This window comes from Aspergillus fijiensis (genome assembly GCF_003184825.1).
Source record: "Aspergillus fijiensis CBS 313.89 unplaced genomic scaffold BO72scaffold_56, whole genome shotgun sequence".
Classification (NCBI taxonomy): Eukaryota; Fungi; Ascomycota; class Eurotiomycetes; order Eurotiales; family Aspergillaceae; genus Aspergillus; species Aspergillus fijiensis.
In genome coordinates this window covers 62,849-81,485 of record NW_024469032.1, presented here as the reverse complement: position 1 = coordinate 81,485, position 18,637 = coordinate 62,849, and the positions used below count along the sequence as shown (strand labels likewise).

Below are 18,637 nucleotides of genomic sequence, written 5' to 3'. Positions count from 1 at the left end.
ACAACAGCATATTTAACTTACCAAGTTACTGAGTAACTGATCAATGGAATCGATCGAGTCTTAGTCTGACTCATACATACCTAAGATAGCTAATCAGCACGTGCAATAGATGCTCGTTTCCGTATCAGTTGGCCCCCAACAACATGACGCCCGTATCCTGTTTCAAGGTCCAAGGGAGGGAGGCTCCAAATTGATTTGACGTATCATTGATAGAAACAGCAACAACTACGCTGCATACCCAGCCATCTCGCAGCCATGCATATCAGCCAGGTATGTCTGTTCTCTAACTTCTCCAAGTGAGTTCTACATCATCTTCACCTGACTTTCGTTCGCGAGATGAAGGGTTCCAAGCTTCCGAGATATGGGCTGGAACCCTTCGCTTGACGTGATCAGAAATACATGAAGACTAACTCATCGTCTATCTAGCTATACACTTACCCTATCAAGTCGATTCGTGGGACGGCCCTCTCGTCCGCTACCGTCACCCGAACAGGCTTTCTCTACGATCGCCGGTTCATGCTCCTGAAGGTCCTTGACGATGGCACCTTGAAGAACATGCATATTCCACACTTTCCAGAAATGTCCCTTTTCCAAGCCGAGATTGTCCTCCCTAGCGAGGATGGTACGGAACCAGGACAGATTATAGTGACCTTTCGGCCAGCTGCGAGCGAGACCCTCAGTGATGATAATGGCACCAAATCAACCCGCATCCTCCACCTCCCCCTTTGTCCTGACACGCGGCAATTGGAAGAGCTGGCCATCGTGATGCATCAGAGCCCCACGAAGGGATATAATATGGGGGCGCAGTATAATGATTGGTTCAGCGAGTGGTTCGGATACCCCGTTGTGCTGGCCTACCTGGGACCACATTCGAGGCGGGTTCTCGGGAGTTTCGAGCCCTCAAAAAGTGCAGCGCATGCGGGGGTGATCAAGCAAGAAACCACAGGAAAGCCAAAAGGAAAGAAAAATGATGCGGGCATGCTCACTGCGGGGACAGTGGTTGGGATCGCTGGGATGACCCTTTTGTTCAATCTACTAGTGGGCTTGAGTACGACGGGCGCACAGAAAGCACTGTCGATGTCCAGCGCGGCAGCTGTGATCGTGTTGCTGGTGGTTATGCTTTGGGGAAAGGCTATCTATGATCGAGTCGGTGCAAGAGGGGAAGGAGAGGAACGCATCACATTCGCGGATACGGCCCCGTATCTGCTAGTGTCGGCGACATCGGTGGACAACGTGTCGGAGCGGCTGGGAGGGGGCCTGGACATGGATGTCACCAAGTTCCGCCCAAACATTGTTGTGGCTGGCGCAAAAGAGGCCTTCGAGGAAGACTTCTGGGCGGAGGTGGTTATTGGGTCTGGCAAAGAAGGAAAAGCGCGGCTGCTGCTGACAGCCAACTGCGTTCGGTGTCAGAGTCTGAATGTCGACTATGCGACGGGCGCGATGGCACAGGGGGAGATGGGCAATGTGTTGAAGAAATTGATGAAAGACCGTAGGGTCGACAAAGGGGCGAAATTTAGCCCAGTCTTCGGTCGGTATGTCTTTCTCGACGGTGAGTCGGAGGGTCAGACAGTGCAGGTGGGTGATGAGGTGGTTGTCACTCGACTCATGGATGAACGAATGGTGTACGGTGAGTACTGACCGCAGAGTACAATGACTTGTGATACGAACTCGACGGTGATTGGCATGACTGACTGAATGACTTGCATAGACTGGCCCGGGTTGACCAATTGAGATCTAGGGGGTTGGGCACGAGATACGAAATGGAGTATACTGTAAGGGAGGAGGATCTGGGACATAGACCCTAGTCAACAAGTCAACAACAATGCACCGCGGAAGATCTTGTTCCGGTTCCTAGGATGGGCAGTCCCATGGTTGAAGCGGCCAACTGGCTATAGAGCTAAGCTTGGATACTGCTGGTACTGGTAGGTTCCCTCATCAATGACATTGTTTATCACAAAGATATACAGCCCATCCGAAGTTCGGAACGCAAACCTGACAAACTACTCGTACCACTTATACTTCGCGTACCTACCGAGTACTAGGTAGTACTGTGCCAGGCTAGTACGTAGTAGTACTTTAACAGGCAAGGTAAGGTACTCCCCGCCGTAGTGTTTGCCCAATTGGGCTCATTACGTCAGGTACCTTTAGGTAGGCAGCCCAGTGAAGGCAATTCGTATGGCAACCTTGAAATACGCACGGTTCCACTTTTTCTCTTTTGCACCGCCACCTGCACGGCACCCTGCATGAGACCAATCAGATGACGGTTTATCTGCCCTACAAGACCCGCTCGTGTCTTCTCTGATTCCCAACTGATTATCTCAGCGGGGCGTGGCGCAGCAGCCGGCATCAGCCGTTCATGCCATCACCGTTCGTTCCGGAGTAATCATTTTGTAGTCATTCTCCATTCTTCACTCCATTCCTCGCTTCTTGCCGCCAGAGGCTGAGACAGAGAAGAAAAAAAAAACACTATCTGTCACTCTCCCACCATTATCTTTCATCCAATCTTCGGTCAGCACTTGTCTACTTTCATTTCTGTGCCATCTCACCAGGATCCTCAGGAGCACTACTTTTCTCCTCTACTGCCTACAACCACAACCATTTCCGCCTGATCGTGCGTGTCTCAACCCCGCGGGGTCATGGATTACTCCGTCAATCTCCGCCGCAAGGATACCACCAAGGGCCCTCCCTTGAGGATCCTCTCGCTAGGTAGGGCATTTATCTCCGGCTCTTACTTTTCATACTAACTCTTATGCTCTCAACACTCAGATGGTGGCGGCGTCCGGGGCTATTCCATGCTCATTATCCTCCAAGAACTCATGTACCGTGTCTACGTTGAATGCGAAGGAAAGGCACCTCGTCGTGAGGAGATTCCCAAACCATGCGACCATTTTGATCTGATCGTTGGTACCGGAACCGGCGGTCTCATTGCCCTCATGTTGGGCCGTCTCCGCCTTGACCTCGAAACCTGCAAGGAAGTCTATGTGCGCATGACCCGCCGGGTCTTCGAAACCGACAAAACCATTGCCGGCATCCCATTTCGCTCCACCTTGTTCAAGGCCTCCAGACTCGAAGAGGCCATTCGCGAATGCGTCCGTGAACATACCGTTTTCGAGGCCGAGGGGAACGACATGACCCCCGGCAGCGCGCGAAATTCACTCGCCGGTGCCCCTTATAGCCCCAATGCGATCGCCATTCCGCAGCGCTCGGGTAGTCGCGCTAGTTTCAGCACCACCAGTACGGCACATTCGTCCGGTCACAACAGTCATCGCAATTCTACATTTGTGAACGGCTTGCGGTGGGGAAACCCGGATGCGTTGTTGTATGACAATCGGGAATATCGAACCAAAACGTATGGCCTCTTGCGCTCCCACTATCATATGGACTCTACTGACTCCTTCAGCGCGGTCACCGCTCTCTACAAAGGTACTACCCGAAATGGGTCGTCTGTCATGCTCCGTTCATACGATTCTCGCAAAGAGCCCCCACCCGAGTTCAATTGTACAATCTGGCAGGCCGGTCGGGCCACCTCGGCCACCGGAATGGCTTTCAAGCCGATCCAGATCGGCCAACACGTGTTCATTGATGAAGGGGCCGGCACCTATAATCCGGCGCCACAGGTATTGGACGAAGCGACGGTGAACGAGTGGCCGGGCCGTGAAGTAGGTGTGTTCGTCAGCGTCGGCACCGGCAAGCGACCGCCCGGCACGAACAACCGCCAACACGAGTGGTGGGAGGATTTCTTCGGGGATGCGCTGGGCTCGTTCGCGGAGGCACGTCGGCGACTGATCGCCAAAATCGAGGGCTGTGAAGACATTCATGTGGCCATGCTGCGCGACCATCTTTCGAAGCGCAACGTGAGCCAGGACAACTATTACCGATTGAATGTTGAGGTCGGGGTAGGCGAGTTCGGCATGAACGAGTGGAATCGCCTGGCGGACATCAGCACTAATACAAGGCGCTATCTGACTCGACCAGAAGTAAAGCGACTGATCCTCGATGCAGGGGTCAAATTTGCCAAAATCAACCGACAGCATCGACGACTGGCCGACCATGCAGCGGCGACTGGAGGGAATGAGGCAGTCGAGGAGACCAGTTCCATCCTGGGCAGTCCCGTCCTGTCGGTGCAGCCTCCGTTGCCCCATCCGATGGCGGTGGAATTGCCCGCCGAATTGCCTGGCGATCTTGTTTTACGACCGATGACGGCGACCGATGATACACTCCCCGCGCATCCGACGCCGCACGATGCAGTTCTAGGGTCCCCAGCGCGTGGCTCAGGCAGTGATCTGGCCAGTCCAAGTCCCCATGGATCTTCGCGGCCTAGTTTTGAGCTGCCGTCGCATCATAACGGGGAAGAAATGCCTCCACCCGTGCCCCCGAAAACCCCCATTCCTTATCCTGACCATCCCAGTGAACTTGGGGGAATTCCCATGCCGATGCCGACAGTGATGCCTCCGATGACGACAAATAGTGGCCACGGATGTTCCGGGGCGGGCGGGAAGACCCGACCGCCATATCCTATGGATGAACCCCCCGTGGTGAACAAGCAGCGGAAACCGAGTTATCATGTTCGATGAGGGAGATGATTCTATGATATGACCTGCCTAATACTCTGTGGAATGGAGAAAGGGGGGGCTGCTGATGTTATGGTGTCAGGATAGCCGAAGAAGTTCCGTCGAAAGCATATTGGAGGAAAAGGAGGCCAGAGAGGAGTTTGACTGAGGACTTGACTTGATGATATTGAATCGAAGGATACCCTAATGAGTGAATGAATTTCCTATTATATTTCCACATCTGTCCAGATCTGTCCAGATCTGTTGAGAGGTCATGTTGTACTTGTAATTAAGGTATCGAGTAAGTGAAGTATGTAATGTACTGTACGTAAATGACAGACAGACAGACCCGCTGCACGTGCAGCTCAACCTTTCTTTGTGCTTCCCCAGCCTCTCTCTTATTGTTTTTATTTTCTGACGGTCTATCTTACAACGACCACAAATTTGACTCACAGATATCTATCAACATCACTGCAACTTTACTTATTTACTTACTACATCGCTCCTGCTCTTTTGTGTCCAGAGTCCAGACAGCCCCAGTTTTTGGCAAGTAGATTAGAATGTTTATGTGATCAACCTGACACATTCCCACCCACCGGCTCACTCCACATTCCCGTGTTGTCGCAACTCAGCCACCGTCTTTCCCACGCTCTTTTCCCACGCTCTTTAGCGCCGTCTAATTATATTCGATCTTTCTTTTTCGCCCCGAATTCCTTCCTGCTCCCAACCTCAGCCTGAGACCATACACAGGAAAGGCACAGGGTCAATTGGAAAAGAAAGAAAAAGGGGTTGTCTGCTGACTAGGTACCACCATTTCAGTCATTCACTGCTGGCAGTGTGTCTTCATCAATTCACCTCTCTCTTCCTCTCCATCTCCCATCTCCCATCTCCATGTGGTTCTCTCCGCTCTGAACCGCTTTCTTTCCCATTCCCTTATCTTTCTCCCGCCCTCTTCTCCATCATCATGGCTGCCACGACAACCGCCGCAGCGATGACAGCGCTCTACAACTACACCACAACAGCCGCCCTCTTGGCCGCACGAGAAACAACTACTTCCGCCGCCTCTTCCTCCTCTTCCTCGCGACCCGCCTCCTACAAAGTCGTCGGTATCTGCCTCGCCGTCGCTTCCGGCTTCTTCATCGGCACCTCTTTCGTCCTCAAGAAGATCGGCCTCCTCCGCGCCAATGTCAAATACAACGAAGAGGCCGGCGAGGGGTACGGCTACCTCAAGAACCTCTACTGGTGGGGGGGGATGACCCTCATGATCGTCGGCGAGATCTGCAATTTCGTAGCCTATGCGTTCGTTGATGCGATCCTGGTAACCCCGCTGGGCGCGCTCACCGTCGTCGTGTGTACCATCCTCTCCGCCATCTTCCTCAAGGAACGCCTTAGCTTCGTCGGCAAGGTCGGCTGTTTCTGCTGCATTATTGGCTCCGTGGTGATCCCGCTCAATGCGCCCGAGCAGTCGTCCGTCAGCGATATACAGGAGATGAAACACTATGTGATCACCCCCGGGTTTCTGTCCTATGCCGGGGTGATCATCGTCGGGTGTACCTTCGTCGCACTATACCTGGGGCCGCGATACGGGAAAAAGTCCATGTTCGTGTATCTCAGTATCTGCTCGCTGATTGGGGGGCTGAGCGTTGTTGCGACACAGGGGCTGGGCTCGGCCATTCTGGCGCAGATCAATGGGGAGTCGCAGTTCAAGGAATGGTTCTTGTATGTTCTGTTGGTGTTTGTGGTAGCAACGCTCTTGACAGAAATCATTTATCTAAATGTGTGTGCTCTTCCTTCCGCCCACCTGCCCAAGATGAATGTCTGCTGACCGAATACAGAAAGCACTGAATATCTTCAATGCTGCCCTCGTTACTCCGACCTACTACGTCTTCTTCACCAGCGCAACCATCGTCACCTCCGCCGTTTTGTTTCAGGGCTTCCACGGCTCTGTCAAAGAAATCGTCACCGTCGTCCTCGGGTTCCTACAGATCTGCGCAGGCGTGGTCTTGCTGCAGCTATCCAAATCTGCCAAAGATGTCCCCGATGCTGCCGTTTTCAAGGGCGATTTGGACCAGGTCCGCGAGGTTGCGACGCAGGAAGAACACGAATTCGAGCCCAAGGCCGACTCCATCCGCGGCGCCGCTGCCATCATCCGCCGCATTTCTACCCCACGCCGGACCATGGAGGCCGAAGAAGCCCGCCGCTATTATCACGACCGCCAGGAGGACCTACGCACTCCGCTGGCCGAGAATGAGATCGTTGAATGGGATGGACTGCGCCGGCGCAAGACTGTTCTCGGCGAGGGTCCCACCATGGCAGCTCGCACACGCACCCCGTCCGTCCGTCACCATCCACTTCCACCGCTGGGTATGGCCCGCGTGCCAGAGGAGTCGAAATGCGAGGATGAGGAGGACGATGAACCGCCCCGACCGACTACGACACAGAGCAACAGTTCATTCCTAGATGACCTCCGCTCACGCGCGAACAGTATTTTCCACCCGACGTGGCAACCGCTACACAAAGAGCCGTTGCATCTCTCGGAGGCTAATCCCGTGTCGCTAAAGGCCATGGAATCAATCCGCAAATACCCCGAGACTCACTATGCCGGCCGAGACGGCCGTTCCATCAAGTCATCGGTCGATACTGAGAATCACAATCGCCCTCTTCCTCCTCCGAGTCCCCCTCCGCACGGAGGCGCTGAACGGCAATTTTCGTTCACCAGTGTCCTCGGACGAATGAAAGCCGGTAGCCCCGAACCTGTTGCGGCTCGTCCTGTTTCACGGCAGAGCGGCCTCCATCACCACTATCACCGCTCGTCGGGCGCAACCGAGGAAGAACGCCTTGGCCTGGTGCGAGGGGATTCGAGATCGGATGACCTGGACGAGAAGGCCCTGGGCAGTGCTTATGATGACGACGATATCTGGAACGACGGACTGGACCCGTTGCCATCGGGTCAATCCCACCGAGCCGACTCTCTTGAATCGCATCGCATATTCTCCAGCGAATCACTGTATCCGGCACGACTGCGCGTGAACCCGCTGCCCCCTCTGCCCGATGAAGAACCGCTGGCTGATCCATACGCGCCAATTGGAATGGCGGGGTTACGACGCGAGTCCGACAGTAGCGCGGGAACATTCGTCTCGTCCCCGCCGACCCGCGGGAGCGGGATAGGAGGTAGCAGCGAGGGCTGGCGGAGACATCAATCAGGACGGAGCAGTGGCGGAGGGAGTGGAGGTCTTCCAGGGAAGAAGGGGGCATTTATCTAAGAACTGAGCCAAATGGTATGATATATGATATAAATGATGACTGATGAACTCGATAATGTATATATGAGGATTTGGATATATTAATGTATGTATGTGTGTACGTGTTTGATCCTTGTTGAGATTAACGCATTATCGTGATAAGCTTGTGCAAATGTATGATGGCCTGGTGAGGATGGCGCGCAAATTGCAGCATGGGGTGGGTATCTTTCAAAGTCAAGTGGTGAATGGAGTCGTAGTCGATGTCAATGTCAATGTCGGAAATGTCTTGCAGGAGCAATTGTGTATGTATGCATCATACGCCCTCTGCAGGTGTCGGTGTCATTGCCGCAGATGACGAGGAGCAGAACCCAAGCACACTCTTCTGCCTCCCTCCTAACTGAACCGCATACCTACCTTCTACGAGCCGCTTCCCAGCCTTGATACTATCCAAAGCCCTATTTTTTGTCTCAATCAGCACGGGTATTTCCTACTTACCTAACTTACTGCTTACACCGTTCCTAACTCGGATTCCCCTGTTGAAAGACAGGGTGACATATGCGAGGGGCGTAAAGGGGGGCAGGCAAACTTACCACTGGACCCCTATAATCTTCACCCCCTTCCATCCTCCGCGCTGGAGCTCGTTCTGGATCTTGCTAGCGGCGAGTCCACCTCCCGCGCCGCCGTTGCCCGGTCCCGCATTGGGGACTCCAATGATGACATGCGTGATCTTCCGAGAGAGGGAGAGGCTAAGGGTAGCTCCTTGAGAGACTAGGAGGCGCTTGAGAGCGTGGTCGGAGATGAGAGGGGTTGTTTGGCCGTTGATGTGGATGGTGAGGGAGCTGAAGATCTTTTTGTTGTTCATGGGTTCGATATGCAGGGATGGCGGTATAGTTTCGCATGAGGTAGAAGGGGTCGTTGCAGATGTCTTTGAGGGAAGTGTTGGTGTTGTTGATTTCTTGATCGTGGTCGTGGTCGTGGTCGTCGAGGTGATGGAAGGTGTAGGTGTGGGATGAGACTTGAAGGAAGTGGGTATGAGGGGTAGCGCAGATACATCTCCTTTTGTTGCTGTTGTCGTCGTTACTGCTGCTGCTGCCGGTGCTATCTCTGTAGCCCAGTCAAGGCTATACTGCGTCTGCACCTTCGCTTTCTTCATCCCAATTGCTCTGGATTGACCACCACCAGAGCCATCACTCACAGCCTCAGGGTATCCTCGTTTGCGAACCTGCCCACCAAACATATTTCGTATATCCATCTGGCCCGTTGATGTCGATGAGAAGGAAGCCCGGACCCCCAATTGGACATGTCTCGGCCCATTATGCGCCGAGCGCAATTGCGAGTGCTGCTGAGCAGCAAAGTGCGATCCCGCACCGACGTTTTTGGAGTAGTTGCTGTTGCTGTTGCTGTTGCTGCTGCTGCTGCTGTTGTTGTTGTTCCCAGAGCAAATAGAATCGGAATGAGCAGCAGCAGCAAACACCCACTCTCCCCTCCCCGCCTCCTCCTCCTCCTCCCCACCCTCATCCCCTATTCCCTCCGCAGCAGCAGCAACAGGTGTCAAGACAGGCGAAGAAGTGCAATCCCCATCCCTGGACCCAAACTGCCGCGCCAGTTTCTCCTGCCGGGTGATCCGCCATTCGCGCCCGCGGGCGCCGCCGCCATCGGCAACCTGATGACCCGTCGAGGCGGAGTTGAAGACGTCGAAAAAGCGGGCTCGAGGTTGTGGGTTCGGATTGAATGTGGATCCCTTGGAACGTGGTGGTGGTGGCATTGTCTCTTGTCTTTTTTTTTGGAGGCCGGAACTCCTCCCCTCCCTTGCAAGTTGCGCTTTTTGATTTCTGCTACTTCCCGAGAGAAGGCGCAGATTGGCTAGATTTGGGGGTTTCCTTCTCTGCAGAATCAAGTACGCGTGGGTATATTCTGTCGGCTGTAAGTTGAGGGGGGCTGGAAGCTTTTGTCGTTTGGACTTTGGTGGTTTGTCGATTAGGTGTCGAAGGTTTCAAAATGAAAAAGAATGTTTTTGTTTACGATCCATGGATGCAGTTGGTTGCGTAGGCGGAGAGGGAGGGATGTAGTCATGTGATGATTGGGGGCGGGTCGGGGCTTATCGATAAGCTGGCTAGGTCGTTATCGTTGACTTACTGTACAATGGCAATAATGGGAATCAACTTTTTGCCTACTGGTACTGAGATGAGGAGAATGAGTACGAAATGGGTCATTCTTCCCTTCATAGTGTGCACATCCTCAACATGATTCTTGGTGTGCAAAAAAAAAAAAAACAAAACAAAACAAAACAAAAAAAATACAACCTTTCTACTCAGATGTACTAACACAGCTGTGATCTATATATCACTGACCGTGGGCAGCACTGATGCAATCGTTTTCCAGATAGCAATAAAGTTACAGTACATCGCATCGCAGCGCGACACCACCTCACTGCCTGAGTCTACCTCCAATCAGAATGCGTGCTAAGATGGCAATTGACAAAGAAGGACTTCCTCTTCGCCATTATCTCAATACTCCAATCAATCCGGCTTCACGGCGCACAACGCACGCATTCCAGAGCGGCGGCGGCGGCGGCAGCAGCAGCAGCAGCAGAAAGACGGTGAAGCGAGGCGAATGCGTGGCTGGGTGGGCGGCCAGTGGTGTAATCAAGGGATGGAAGGATGAATGGCTGATGGATGGTCGACTTCAATCACCATTGATCAGCTGGACAAGCTATAATTAGGGGCAGATCGTCCCCTCCAGAGAGGGGCCGTGGATCGGCCGCTATGGAAGTGACATACATATGTATGTCACCTTGGAATGTGCACACACTACTACACTACGTGCTGTAGCTCAATCCTCGACAGTTGTGCAAAGGGTCACAAACTGAAGAGATCAAAAGAATCCTAGCGGGGGAGTACAGAAACGACATCCCCAACACCACCTCCGGGTATGCTAGCGACTTGTCCTCGCAAAACGGCCAACCCAACCCTGCGTCCGCATATGCATCACGGGTCGTTGCAGCTGAAACCGACCCTGGCACAGACGCGCGAGGAGCGGCAAGGATGGCATAGAAGAGAAGCGGTCAGTCAGCCAGTCATTCAATTGAAGGCACTGCAACAGCCAGCCATGTTCTCCAGCTGCCGGTATCAACGGTAGACGGGTGCAAGGCAAGAAATGAAAGACGGAAGGGAGAAGAAAGAGAGAAAAAAAGAAAAAGAAAAAAAAAAGAAAAGGGGGCAAAAGACAAAAAGAAAGAAATCAAGAATAAGAGGGAAAAATAGTAGATGGAGGGGAGAGAGAGAAAGATTTAGTAGATGTCCTTGCCAGCACATACGTGGTTGCCTCTGCTGCCAATCAATGCATAATCAAACTTGGCCAATCCGAAGAGTCTTAATTGTCCCCTAATATAGGTAGCTCAGATGCTGTTCTTGGATGATTAACGGGGGGGGGGAAAGAGGAGAAGGGGTCCGTGTCGCGGGGACATGGATCCTCAGCCCGGTGGCCGACCATCGCCACCATGTATGTGTTACACCTCTCAGTGTGTCTGTGACACCCTCTTTTTGGGGTATGGGATGATGCCATCGTGACATGCCGTACAATATTCTGGATCGAAAGGTCGCAATTGGCCCAGGCAAGGCCCCCTGTGTATCGAATCCAGATCGCTCAGGATTACCAGATTGGAAAGTAAGCATATCTTGCTCTGTAGAATTATTCTTGGGATCTGGGAAAAAGACCACAGTTAGAAAGAAGGAAGGGAAGAAAGAAAGCCAGTGAGCAAGAAGATGGCGAGCAGGATCCCACATCCGCAATTTCCTGGTCCTCCACTAATCTAACGCAAGGCAGTCCACCTGCGCAGTCGATCGTGCACGGGTAACTCGGCGGAACATGCAATGTAAGGTTAATTACTGCGTGCAGCCCGCCCTCCACCACCGAAAAGCGACTTCGGATCATCAGATGATGAAGGATTTACCCGTCTCGCCCCAAAGAACAGTAGAAACATATCTTAAGGCCGTAGGCGACCTTTGATTGGCTCATTGGTAATAGCCATGGCGGCCCTCAATAGTCGGACACGGATGGACGAAGAAAGGCGACTCGGTCTGAGCTGGGTTGTTATGGTCGGTCGATAGGATCGAGGACTTCTGGGCGGCTTCGACAAGTGCCGAACAAATACGGTAAGGGCAGGAGGAATACTCAGTAAGTAGAGCCAATCGCAAAGATAGGCCGCAGTATCATTGCAAAAATCGACTAACATTCCGGTCATTGAATCCCTGCGCGAAATCAGGTATTGTAAGCGCCGGCCGGTGGACGAATGGAGTAAAATTAGTCCCTGCTCGGAGCTGATGTCCTTGGGGGCCATTCCCTAACCCTTCTCGACTCGATGACCCGCACGGTATTCGTGTCTTCTGAGACCGGAGAGTACAGTAGTACTTGAAGTTGATTATGAGATTGATGATACGAGAATGATGTGGTGGTGGTGCAAATTGTCCGGTCCGGTCGGAACAAAGAATTCAGATGGAATCCGTTCTCTTGATCGGTTATTCCCGCATCGCCTATCATTAAGTTAATGCATAGGTCGCACTGCAGGCGGAGATTTGTCTTTGCCCTTCCCCCCCCCGAAGGGGTCTTCAGACAGTGAAGGGGGTTATTACTTGCTAGTTCGTTATCGATGGCATCGGCTCGAACCCTCTCAGCCCCGGATGGGCGGATGGAAAATGAGGGAGGGAGGAAGGAGAAAGTCGGAGCTCCCGGTCAGTTTCCCCACCCGTGCTAGTCATCGTCGGAGCTGCACTGTTGTGCATCCGGCTGGAAGTCTGTAGGGTACGGAGAAGAATTGTCAGACAGCTGAAGAATTCTTAGACTAGGCGCGAGGCAACCTGGAAGGGTGGTTCGTTGCTTGCGCTTGCATGGCAGCTGCAGGTACAGCCGAGGATTTGACAGGTAAAATCATGGCTAGCCCAACGCAACCTTCCTAAAAGTTAATTAGTACTGAGTATGGTCAGTATAGTCCTTACTTACGCCAGTGACCAGTCCGACTGAATCGACCCAAAGCTACATCCTAGGAAGGAGATTAATCTTGAAAGTAGAAGAATCCTTGGGCTATCGTACTAGAGTGTAACTTACGCACTCATAGGAGGACAGCAGCGAATGAGTCGAATTCGTTCCCCACATCTGCACCCGGAATAATTCCTCACCTTCGAGGAAAGCGAGACACAGCCGGACCGGTCATCACGAATCAGCCCCAAGCCTTTTCGTCCTGAATGGTGCATCGAATGAGCAAGACGGCGCGCGATCCCCGGCCGTGATTGATCTGATTTGATCCCCGTGCATTTACGCAGTTCGTCCTAGCGTGGCAGGGATAGGCCCGGATGCTGAAGGGGCCGGCGGTTGACTCCGTTGAGCCCGTTCACTTTTTAGTGAGCCGCTAGTCTGTTAGTCTTTTTTTTTTCTGTCAGTGTGTCACAGTCAGTGAGTGTCAATGGTGAAATGTCAATTGCCAACCATCTGGCTGATTGGAATTTCCAATGAAGTGGGGCGGGCGGGGAGAGGGGGGAGGGGAAACTACTGAAAGAGAGGGAGTAGGCCGAGATGAATTAATGGTGGGAATCGGAAGAGATCATTGGTGTGCACTGGATGGAAATCTTTAGCCCATCAAGCTAAATGGACCTAACTAAATGAACTAAAAAAGCCTCCAAGCTTGATCAGGCGCAGACTTAGCGCAGAGCCATCAATGATCCCTGGGCTGGACCGCTGACGGTGGGAAGATACAATAATAGTCTGTAGTAATGATAATGAATGATGCTGATTGATGCTGCTGTTGCTAACTACCTCTGCCTGCTAATGACAGGCGGCTAGGATGCCTGCCAACTGGGAGAATACTTGAGGTCAAACTGATTTGCTTTGACACTTACTTATGTAACGGCACTATTGTATGCCTGCCTCAGTGCCTATGGTTAAATCCTCCCTGTAACTCCGACTTGAACTGGGAATGAGTGTTGTTCTGCACCCCCCTATTCATTTCTCATTTGTTTCCCTCTCTTTTTCTCTCTCAATTTGTCTTATTCCGCTCTTTTGCTATATTGTTGGGGAAGATTGATTCCCAATTGGGACTATATTACTATCTCCTATCTATATCTTGTCCTACGCAAGCCAATTCTCCGAATCGGGAGAGTATAAAGGTGACTATACCTACGAATGAGTATGTACATAGGTATTGACCGGGCTGGACCCCGCAGGTAGGTAAGTTGGTATGTAACCTTGTATGTAAGTATGTATGTACGACGGCTGCGGGAGTCGGCCCGTCCGTAGCGGACTCCCCTTCCCTTCCCTCTTGGTTCCCTCTCGGCCTTTGATTGTCCCATCATTTGAGTTCTAACTCCGTACGGAGTACTTATAATGATACCTGACACGGGATAATAACCGGGGTCCGATGGTATTTCACTGACATCTTAATTCTCAGCTGTCTCTCGAACCTAGTCTCTAGGAAAACTTGACAGGGTTGTAGCCAAGTTGTCAGAGCTTTGGTAGGGTAGTACCTACTGTGTAAGTAGGTACAATACAGACTGCAGTTAGCATCCACAGGCCGATCATAATTTTAGCCCTGGACTTATCTCCACAGGATCATCCTCTTCATCCCACACATCGTCCATAGTTCGTGTCAGACTCAACACGGACCGCGCAGCGCATTGTGCTTTTTCGATGTGCATACAGTGAAGCTCCCCTCCGCCCTATACCTGCATAATTGCCGGCAGGAAGGCCATGTTTTGACTTGGATGTAAGCTGAAGCATGTGGTATGCTGGATGATGTTTTCTCTATTCCGGTAATCAGCAGTCGAGATCAGAGCACATGAACACGAGGCAGCAACAGACTTGACAGAATAGAGAAACAGTGGAATGTTACAGTAATCTGGAACGTTCGAGAAGGACGTGCAAAGCTAACTTGGTAGACGCGCTTAACAGTACAAGAAGAGCAGCAACAAAGATTCGCTTGATTCTCGAGGTAGAGAAGGCCGATCAAGAAGAAAGAACGTGAGAGCTTTCAGTGGGAAGGGCACACTCCCCCCTCCCCCCTTCCGTCATCTCTAGACCTCCACCTCCGCCACCACCACTCCTACTGAGGACCACGTCTTCTCATCCACTTCCTGTACGACATTTGTCCCTGGCCTGTCAGCTTCATTCTTCATTGCTCCCACCACCACGAGTCATGGAGGGTGGAAAAGAAGAAAGAAAGAAAGAGGGGAGAAAGGAAACAAAAGAAAGACAAGACCTTGTTCGAACAATGGAGGCGCGCTATCCGTACAGTACCTCTGAGTCCGTCGAGGATAATTCATAGGCCAGTGACCGAACAGCAAGCAGCAACAACAAAAGAAAGGTGGGGTTGGGCCGCCCAAGTGGGACATCGTCGCTGCACCTCTTCTCCACTATCTACACGCAAGGGGTTGCGAGGAGGTGCTGCAGCAAGTGCAGGAAGAAGCTTCCCGGGCCTATTACCAGCCCTGGCGCCATCAGCCGAGCATGGACAGCTGGAATGATAGGGCTTGTCAGTCAAATGACAGTCTTCCGCCCCCCTCCCTTTGATCCCCCCTTCTTGCCCAAATCAGACTTTCGATGTCATTCTCATCGCGATGAAACCAGCGGTGAGGCCTGGAGTCACTTTTTTCGTCCTTCTCTCCAGCTTCTCGCTCTTGTCGGTCACCGTTGTTCATTGCCCTTGCGCCTGAACACGCCTGAAATCCGGGTTGTGACTTACACCGATTCGTCTGGACCCCGGATTCAATTTCTGAGGCAATTCTTTTCAGAAAAAAGCGATGAAGAGCGGGAAACGTGGAAAGACATGGCCAAAAGAACAACTCAGATGAAGGCCTGGCAGTCCAGAAGGTGGCGGCTCATGCCTCTCACCGTCTCCATCGATCCATCAAGATCACTATATTGATGATGGTACGCGCGCCTCCGTTCACAGTTCGCAACACTCCGTAGTGGGCATGGATCCCCCATCCGGATCGTGCGGAGCAATTAACTAGTTGGTGCTCTAATGGTTGACCAGCGATGCTATACGGCGGAGAATATAGCTAAAAGGTCGTTCGTGAGCACGAAATTACTACTTCGGTATCGGAGGGGCAAACAAGCCATCATTCCACGAGAACTAGCGTTCCATCTTGTACTGTACTCAATCTAGAAAGGAGGATCACCAGAATTTCCGTCGCCTCTCTGTACGACCTTCCTGGTGAAGATCCAAGACAGATGACGGTATTGAGGTACTCGTTTTGTACGAGGAGACCGCTTTCCAGGTATTCATCGTTGATTCTGACGTAGATCAATCAGGCTGGAAAGCCGCCCGAGCCCGCAAGATTTAAGCTGACCTACCTAAGATGGAAATTAACTCCAGATCTCTCAGCTTCGTTTTGTGAAACACCAACCAAGACCCAGCGATCTCTGACCTCACCCCCCGGTCGTGTGGGGCCAATGGTAAACGCCAGTTGATCTCTCAAGCGGAGAATTATTGCTATGGTGGCCAGGGTCATGATCCCTAACTACCCGGGATTGGGCTTTCTTGACCAACTCGCGAGCTTGAGCTCTCCTTCTGATGTATCCAAGGAGCCGCCTCGCCAGGTGAAATGAACATCTTTTCATTCTTTGCTTCTGCGTGAAGATTCCTTATTCGACTAAGCTATTGATGAAACAGGCGGAATTCTGCGAATCTTGAGTTGTTGGAAAGTCTTACGGCAACCTATCTTTGATCATTGCATTGCTGTTCAAAATAGTGTCATTTGAATAGTATGAATGTGTGTGTGTGTGTGTGTGTGTGGCGGAGAAAGAGACACGAATGACCGAACGGCTTTTGTATAGCATCACTCTTTCCTTGGCCAAATTCCCCTAATCCAGAAATTTAGCTTGATGAACCGAATTGAAATGAGACAGACCAAGACTCACTCTTCTCCCCCTCCCCCCGGTAAATAACACTGCATATTCACAGTCGGCCGGGAAAAGGGTGACTAAGAATCCGCAACGAGGTGAGAATCAACAACTGGTGTTTACTCCGCTGTTGATTAACCTAAAACAGTAAGGTTGCTAGTAGTTAATGGACTGGATGACAGACTGACAGACTGACAAACTGACAGGGCTCATCCCCGACCGACCAACCCAGAATATGGATAGTGCTCTTGAAGGATGATGGGGTGGGAGGGAAAAATCGAAGAACACAGACCTGATCGACTGTTGCTTGCACGCCACTTCTGCCTGCGTGGTGCACTCTGGTCCAGTGGTTTGGTCTGCCATCTGCATGTATCCCTGCCAATCCGGCCCTATCCTGGTCGATTTCTTCTGTTGCGCTGTGTAACCCAGGGATCGCCTCGCTTGCTTGCAGTATATTCTACTCTGGACTGCGTTGGAAAAATGAGTTTATCTGGCTGGGAACAGTGTCCGTAGCTACCTACCGTGTGTCTGTCTAGTTGACTACTAACCTAGATAGGGACTGCTGATAGGAACGAACCACTGGGTAGGGTAGTAACTGGTACTAGGTACGGTATGAGTTAACTATCTACTAGGTACCTTAGAGTCCGGAGTACCTCGAATAGATAGCCCTGTATACTTCTTCGGTCAGAGTAGCACCGGGGTGAAATCAATTAATTGAACAAATTATCATTCCTTTAGCCCCTCTCTCTTGGCCCATCAAGCTCACTTTTTTTCCAAATCCAATAATAATCCCTTGACTCGTGATCGCCTCTCACCCCCTCGTTGTCGCTCTCTTGCTCGTCCGCGTCCCTACCTCAAAATACGTCGGATCTATTTAATTTGACTCTCGTCATCGTCCTCCACCGACTTGCCTCGTTTACGATTTCCTATCTTCCGCCATGATCAGTCACAGAAGACTGGTTGATTTGGATGACTTGTCATCCCCACCTGCGAAAGGGGCCGTGTTCCAGGCGGGGCCCACCTCCAGATCGCCCCCAACAGCTTGGAGTTGTTAACAACGATGACGATGACGGTAATAATGGTGATAATACGGAGTAGAAATTATGATAATAATCATGATGGTAACCATAATAAAAATCATAATTTGATAAAACCAATAAAGTATCGCATCCAACCCCCCCCCCCCCCCCCCCCCCCCCCCCCCAGCATCATGAGCCAAGTCTAGCTAGCTGATGATAGTAGGGTGCACACAGACCTGAATAATGGATCCTCCATCCGCTTCACATCTTACGAAAGGGGAAGACAGATGATGAAGGAGTTGAGAAGGGAAGAGTAATTGCAATTTACGGTGGTGATGGATTACAACTAGGTAAGGAACGCAAAGACAGAGAGAGAGGGGGGGGGGTGGAAAAGAGCCCAGTGCCAGTCCAAGAAGGCTGGCTCCACTTGGCTAGTCAGGCTATTTCTTGGACTGGCGCTCTCTAGCCTTGTCGCGGAAGACTTCCTTAATTCCAAGCAAATGAAAAGATCTGAAGTTGTAGTCTCTGATGATTCATTCTGATTGAGATTGAAATGGAGACTAAAGAGTCCTCCGGACCATCTTTGTGATCGGTCCCATCATAATCATAATACCTATTGTCATATTCACTATTCCTGTTATGTCATAAGCTGGTAGACCATTTGCGACCGAGAAGAATCCCAGCATTTGGCTCATCGGCGTCGGACAAGTACAATGCTACTAGTAGCTAAGTTAGTGTAATAATGCTAATGAGCGCCCACGGCATGCTTCGGAATAAATTAATGTGATCCTGTGCCGTAAAGTACAATGAGGAGAGTGAAAGCACATTTTCCATTACCCATCTAGGATGCGCCGCGTCAACGATCAGTTGAGAAGAACTAAAGCAGCCGTGCAGGGTAAGGCAATTGTGGTTGAGCTGCTCCAGGCATTAGTTA

The 18,637-nt window shown here is 51.6% G+C and overlaps 5 protein-coding genes across 5 annotated transcripts; 3 read left to right on the top strand and 2 right to left on the bottom strand.

Annotated features, from left to right (window-relative positions):
* Positions 1-255: 255 nt before the first annotated feature.
* BO72DRAFT_471399 (MOSC domain protein) lies at positions 256-1,638 on the top strand (the record flags this gene model as incomplete). The annotated part of the gene is made up of 2 exons (XM_040947087.1): positions 256-270; positions 427-1,638. The coding sequence occupies 2 exons, from the start codon at positions 256-258 to the stop codon at positions 1,636-1,638; spliced, it is 1,227 nt and encodes a 408-aa protein (XP_040797735.1).
* An 816-nt stretch (positions 1,639-2,454) lies between these two features.
* Positions 2,455-4,893, top strand: BO72DRAFT_411881 (putative Patatin-like serine hydrolase). The gene is made up of 3 exons (XM_040942471.1): positions 2,455-2,706; positions 2,767-3,349; positions 3,401-4,893. Exons 1-3 carry the CDS (start codon positions 2,637-2,639, stop codon positions 4,572-4,574), a joined length of 1,827 nt encoding a protein of 608 aa, XP_040797734.1. The 5' UTR covers positions 2,455-2,636; the 3' UTR covers positions 4,575-4,893.
* A 648-nt stretch (positions 4,894-5,541) lies between these two features.
* Positions 5,542-7,813, top strand: BO72DRAFT_386410 (DUF803 domain membrane protein; the record flags this gene model as incomplete). Its single annotated transcript, XM_040941632.1, has 2 exons — positions 5,542-6,327; positions 6,386-7,813. The coding sequence occupies 2 exons, from the start codon at positions 5,542-5,544 to the stop codon at positions 7,811-7,813; spliced, it is 2,214 nt and encodes a 737-aa protein (XP_040797733.1).
* Positions 7,814-8,378: 565 nt separating this feature from the next.
* On the bottom strand, positions 8,379-9,557 carry BO72DRAFT_499754 (uncharacterized protein; the record flags this gene model as incomplete). Its single annotated transcript, XM_040948863.1, has 1 exon — positions 8,379-9,557. One exon carries the CDS (start codon positions 9,555-9,557, stop codon positions 8,379-8,381), a length of 1,179 nt encoding a protein of 392 aa, XP_040797732.1.
* A 1,342-nt stretch (positions 9,558-10,899) lies between these two features.
* Positions 10,900-11,677, bottom strand: BO72DRAFT_227491 (uncharacterized protein). Its single transcript, XM_040939824.1, has one exon. The coding sequence runs from the start codon at positions 11,575-11,577 to the stop codon at positions 11,176-11,178; it is 402 nt and encodes a 133-aa protein (XP_040797731.1). The 5' UTR covers positions 11,578-11,677; the 3' UTR covers positions 10,900-11,175.
* Positions 11,678-18,637: the final 6,960 nt, after the last annotated feature.

Bases quoted from the DNA above. Each gene is read 5' to 3' on its own strand.
- BO72DRAFT_227491 (XM_040939824.1), bottom strand. From the start codon at position 11,577: ATGTGGGATCCTGCTCGCCATCTTCTTGCTCACTGGCTTTCTTTCTTC.
- BO72DRAFT_411881 (XM_040942471.1), top strand. From the start codon at position 2,637: ATGGATTACTCCGTCAATCTCCGCCGCAAGGATACCACCAAGGGCCCT. The intron at 2,707-2,766 runs GTAGGGCATTTA...CTCAACACTCAG, and splicing joins CTTGAGGATCCTCTCGCTAG to ATGGTGGCGGCGTCCGGGGC. The intron at 3,350-3,400 runs GTATGGCCTCTT...TGACTCCTTCAG, and splicing joins CGGGAATATCGAACCAAAAC to CGCGGTCACCGCTCTCTACA.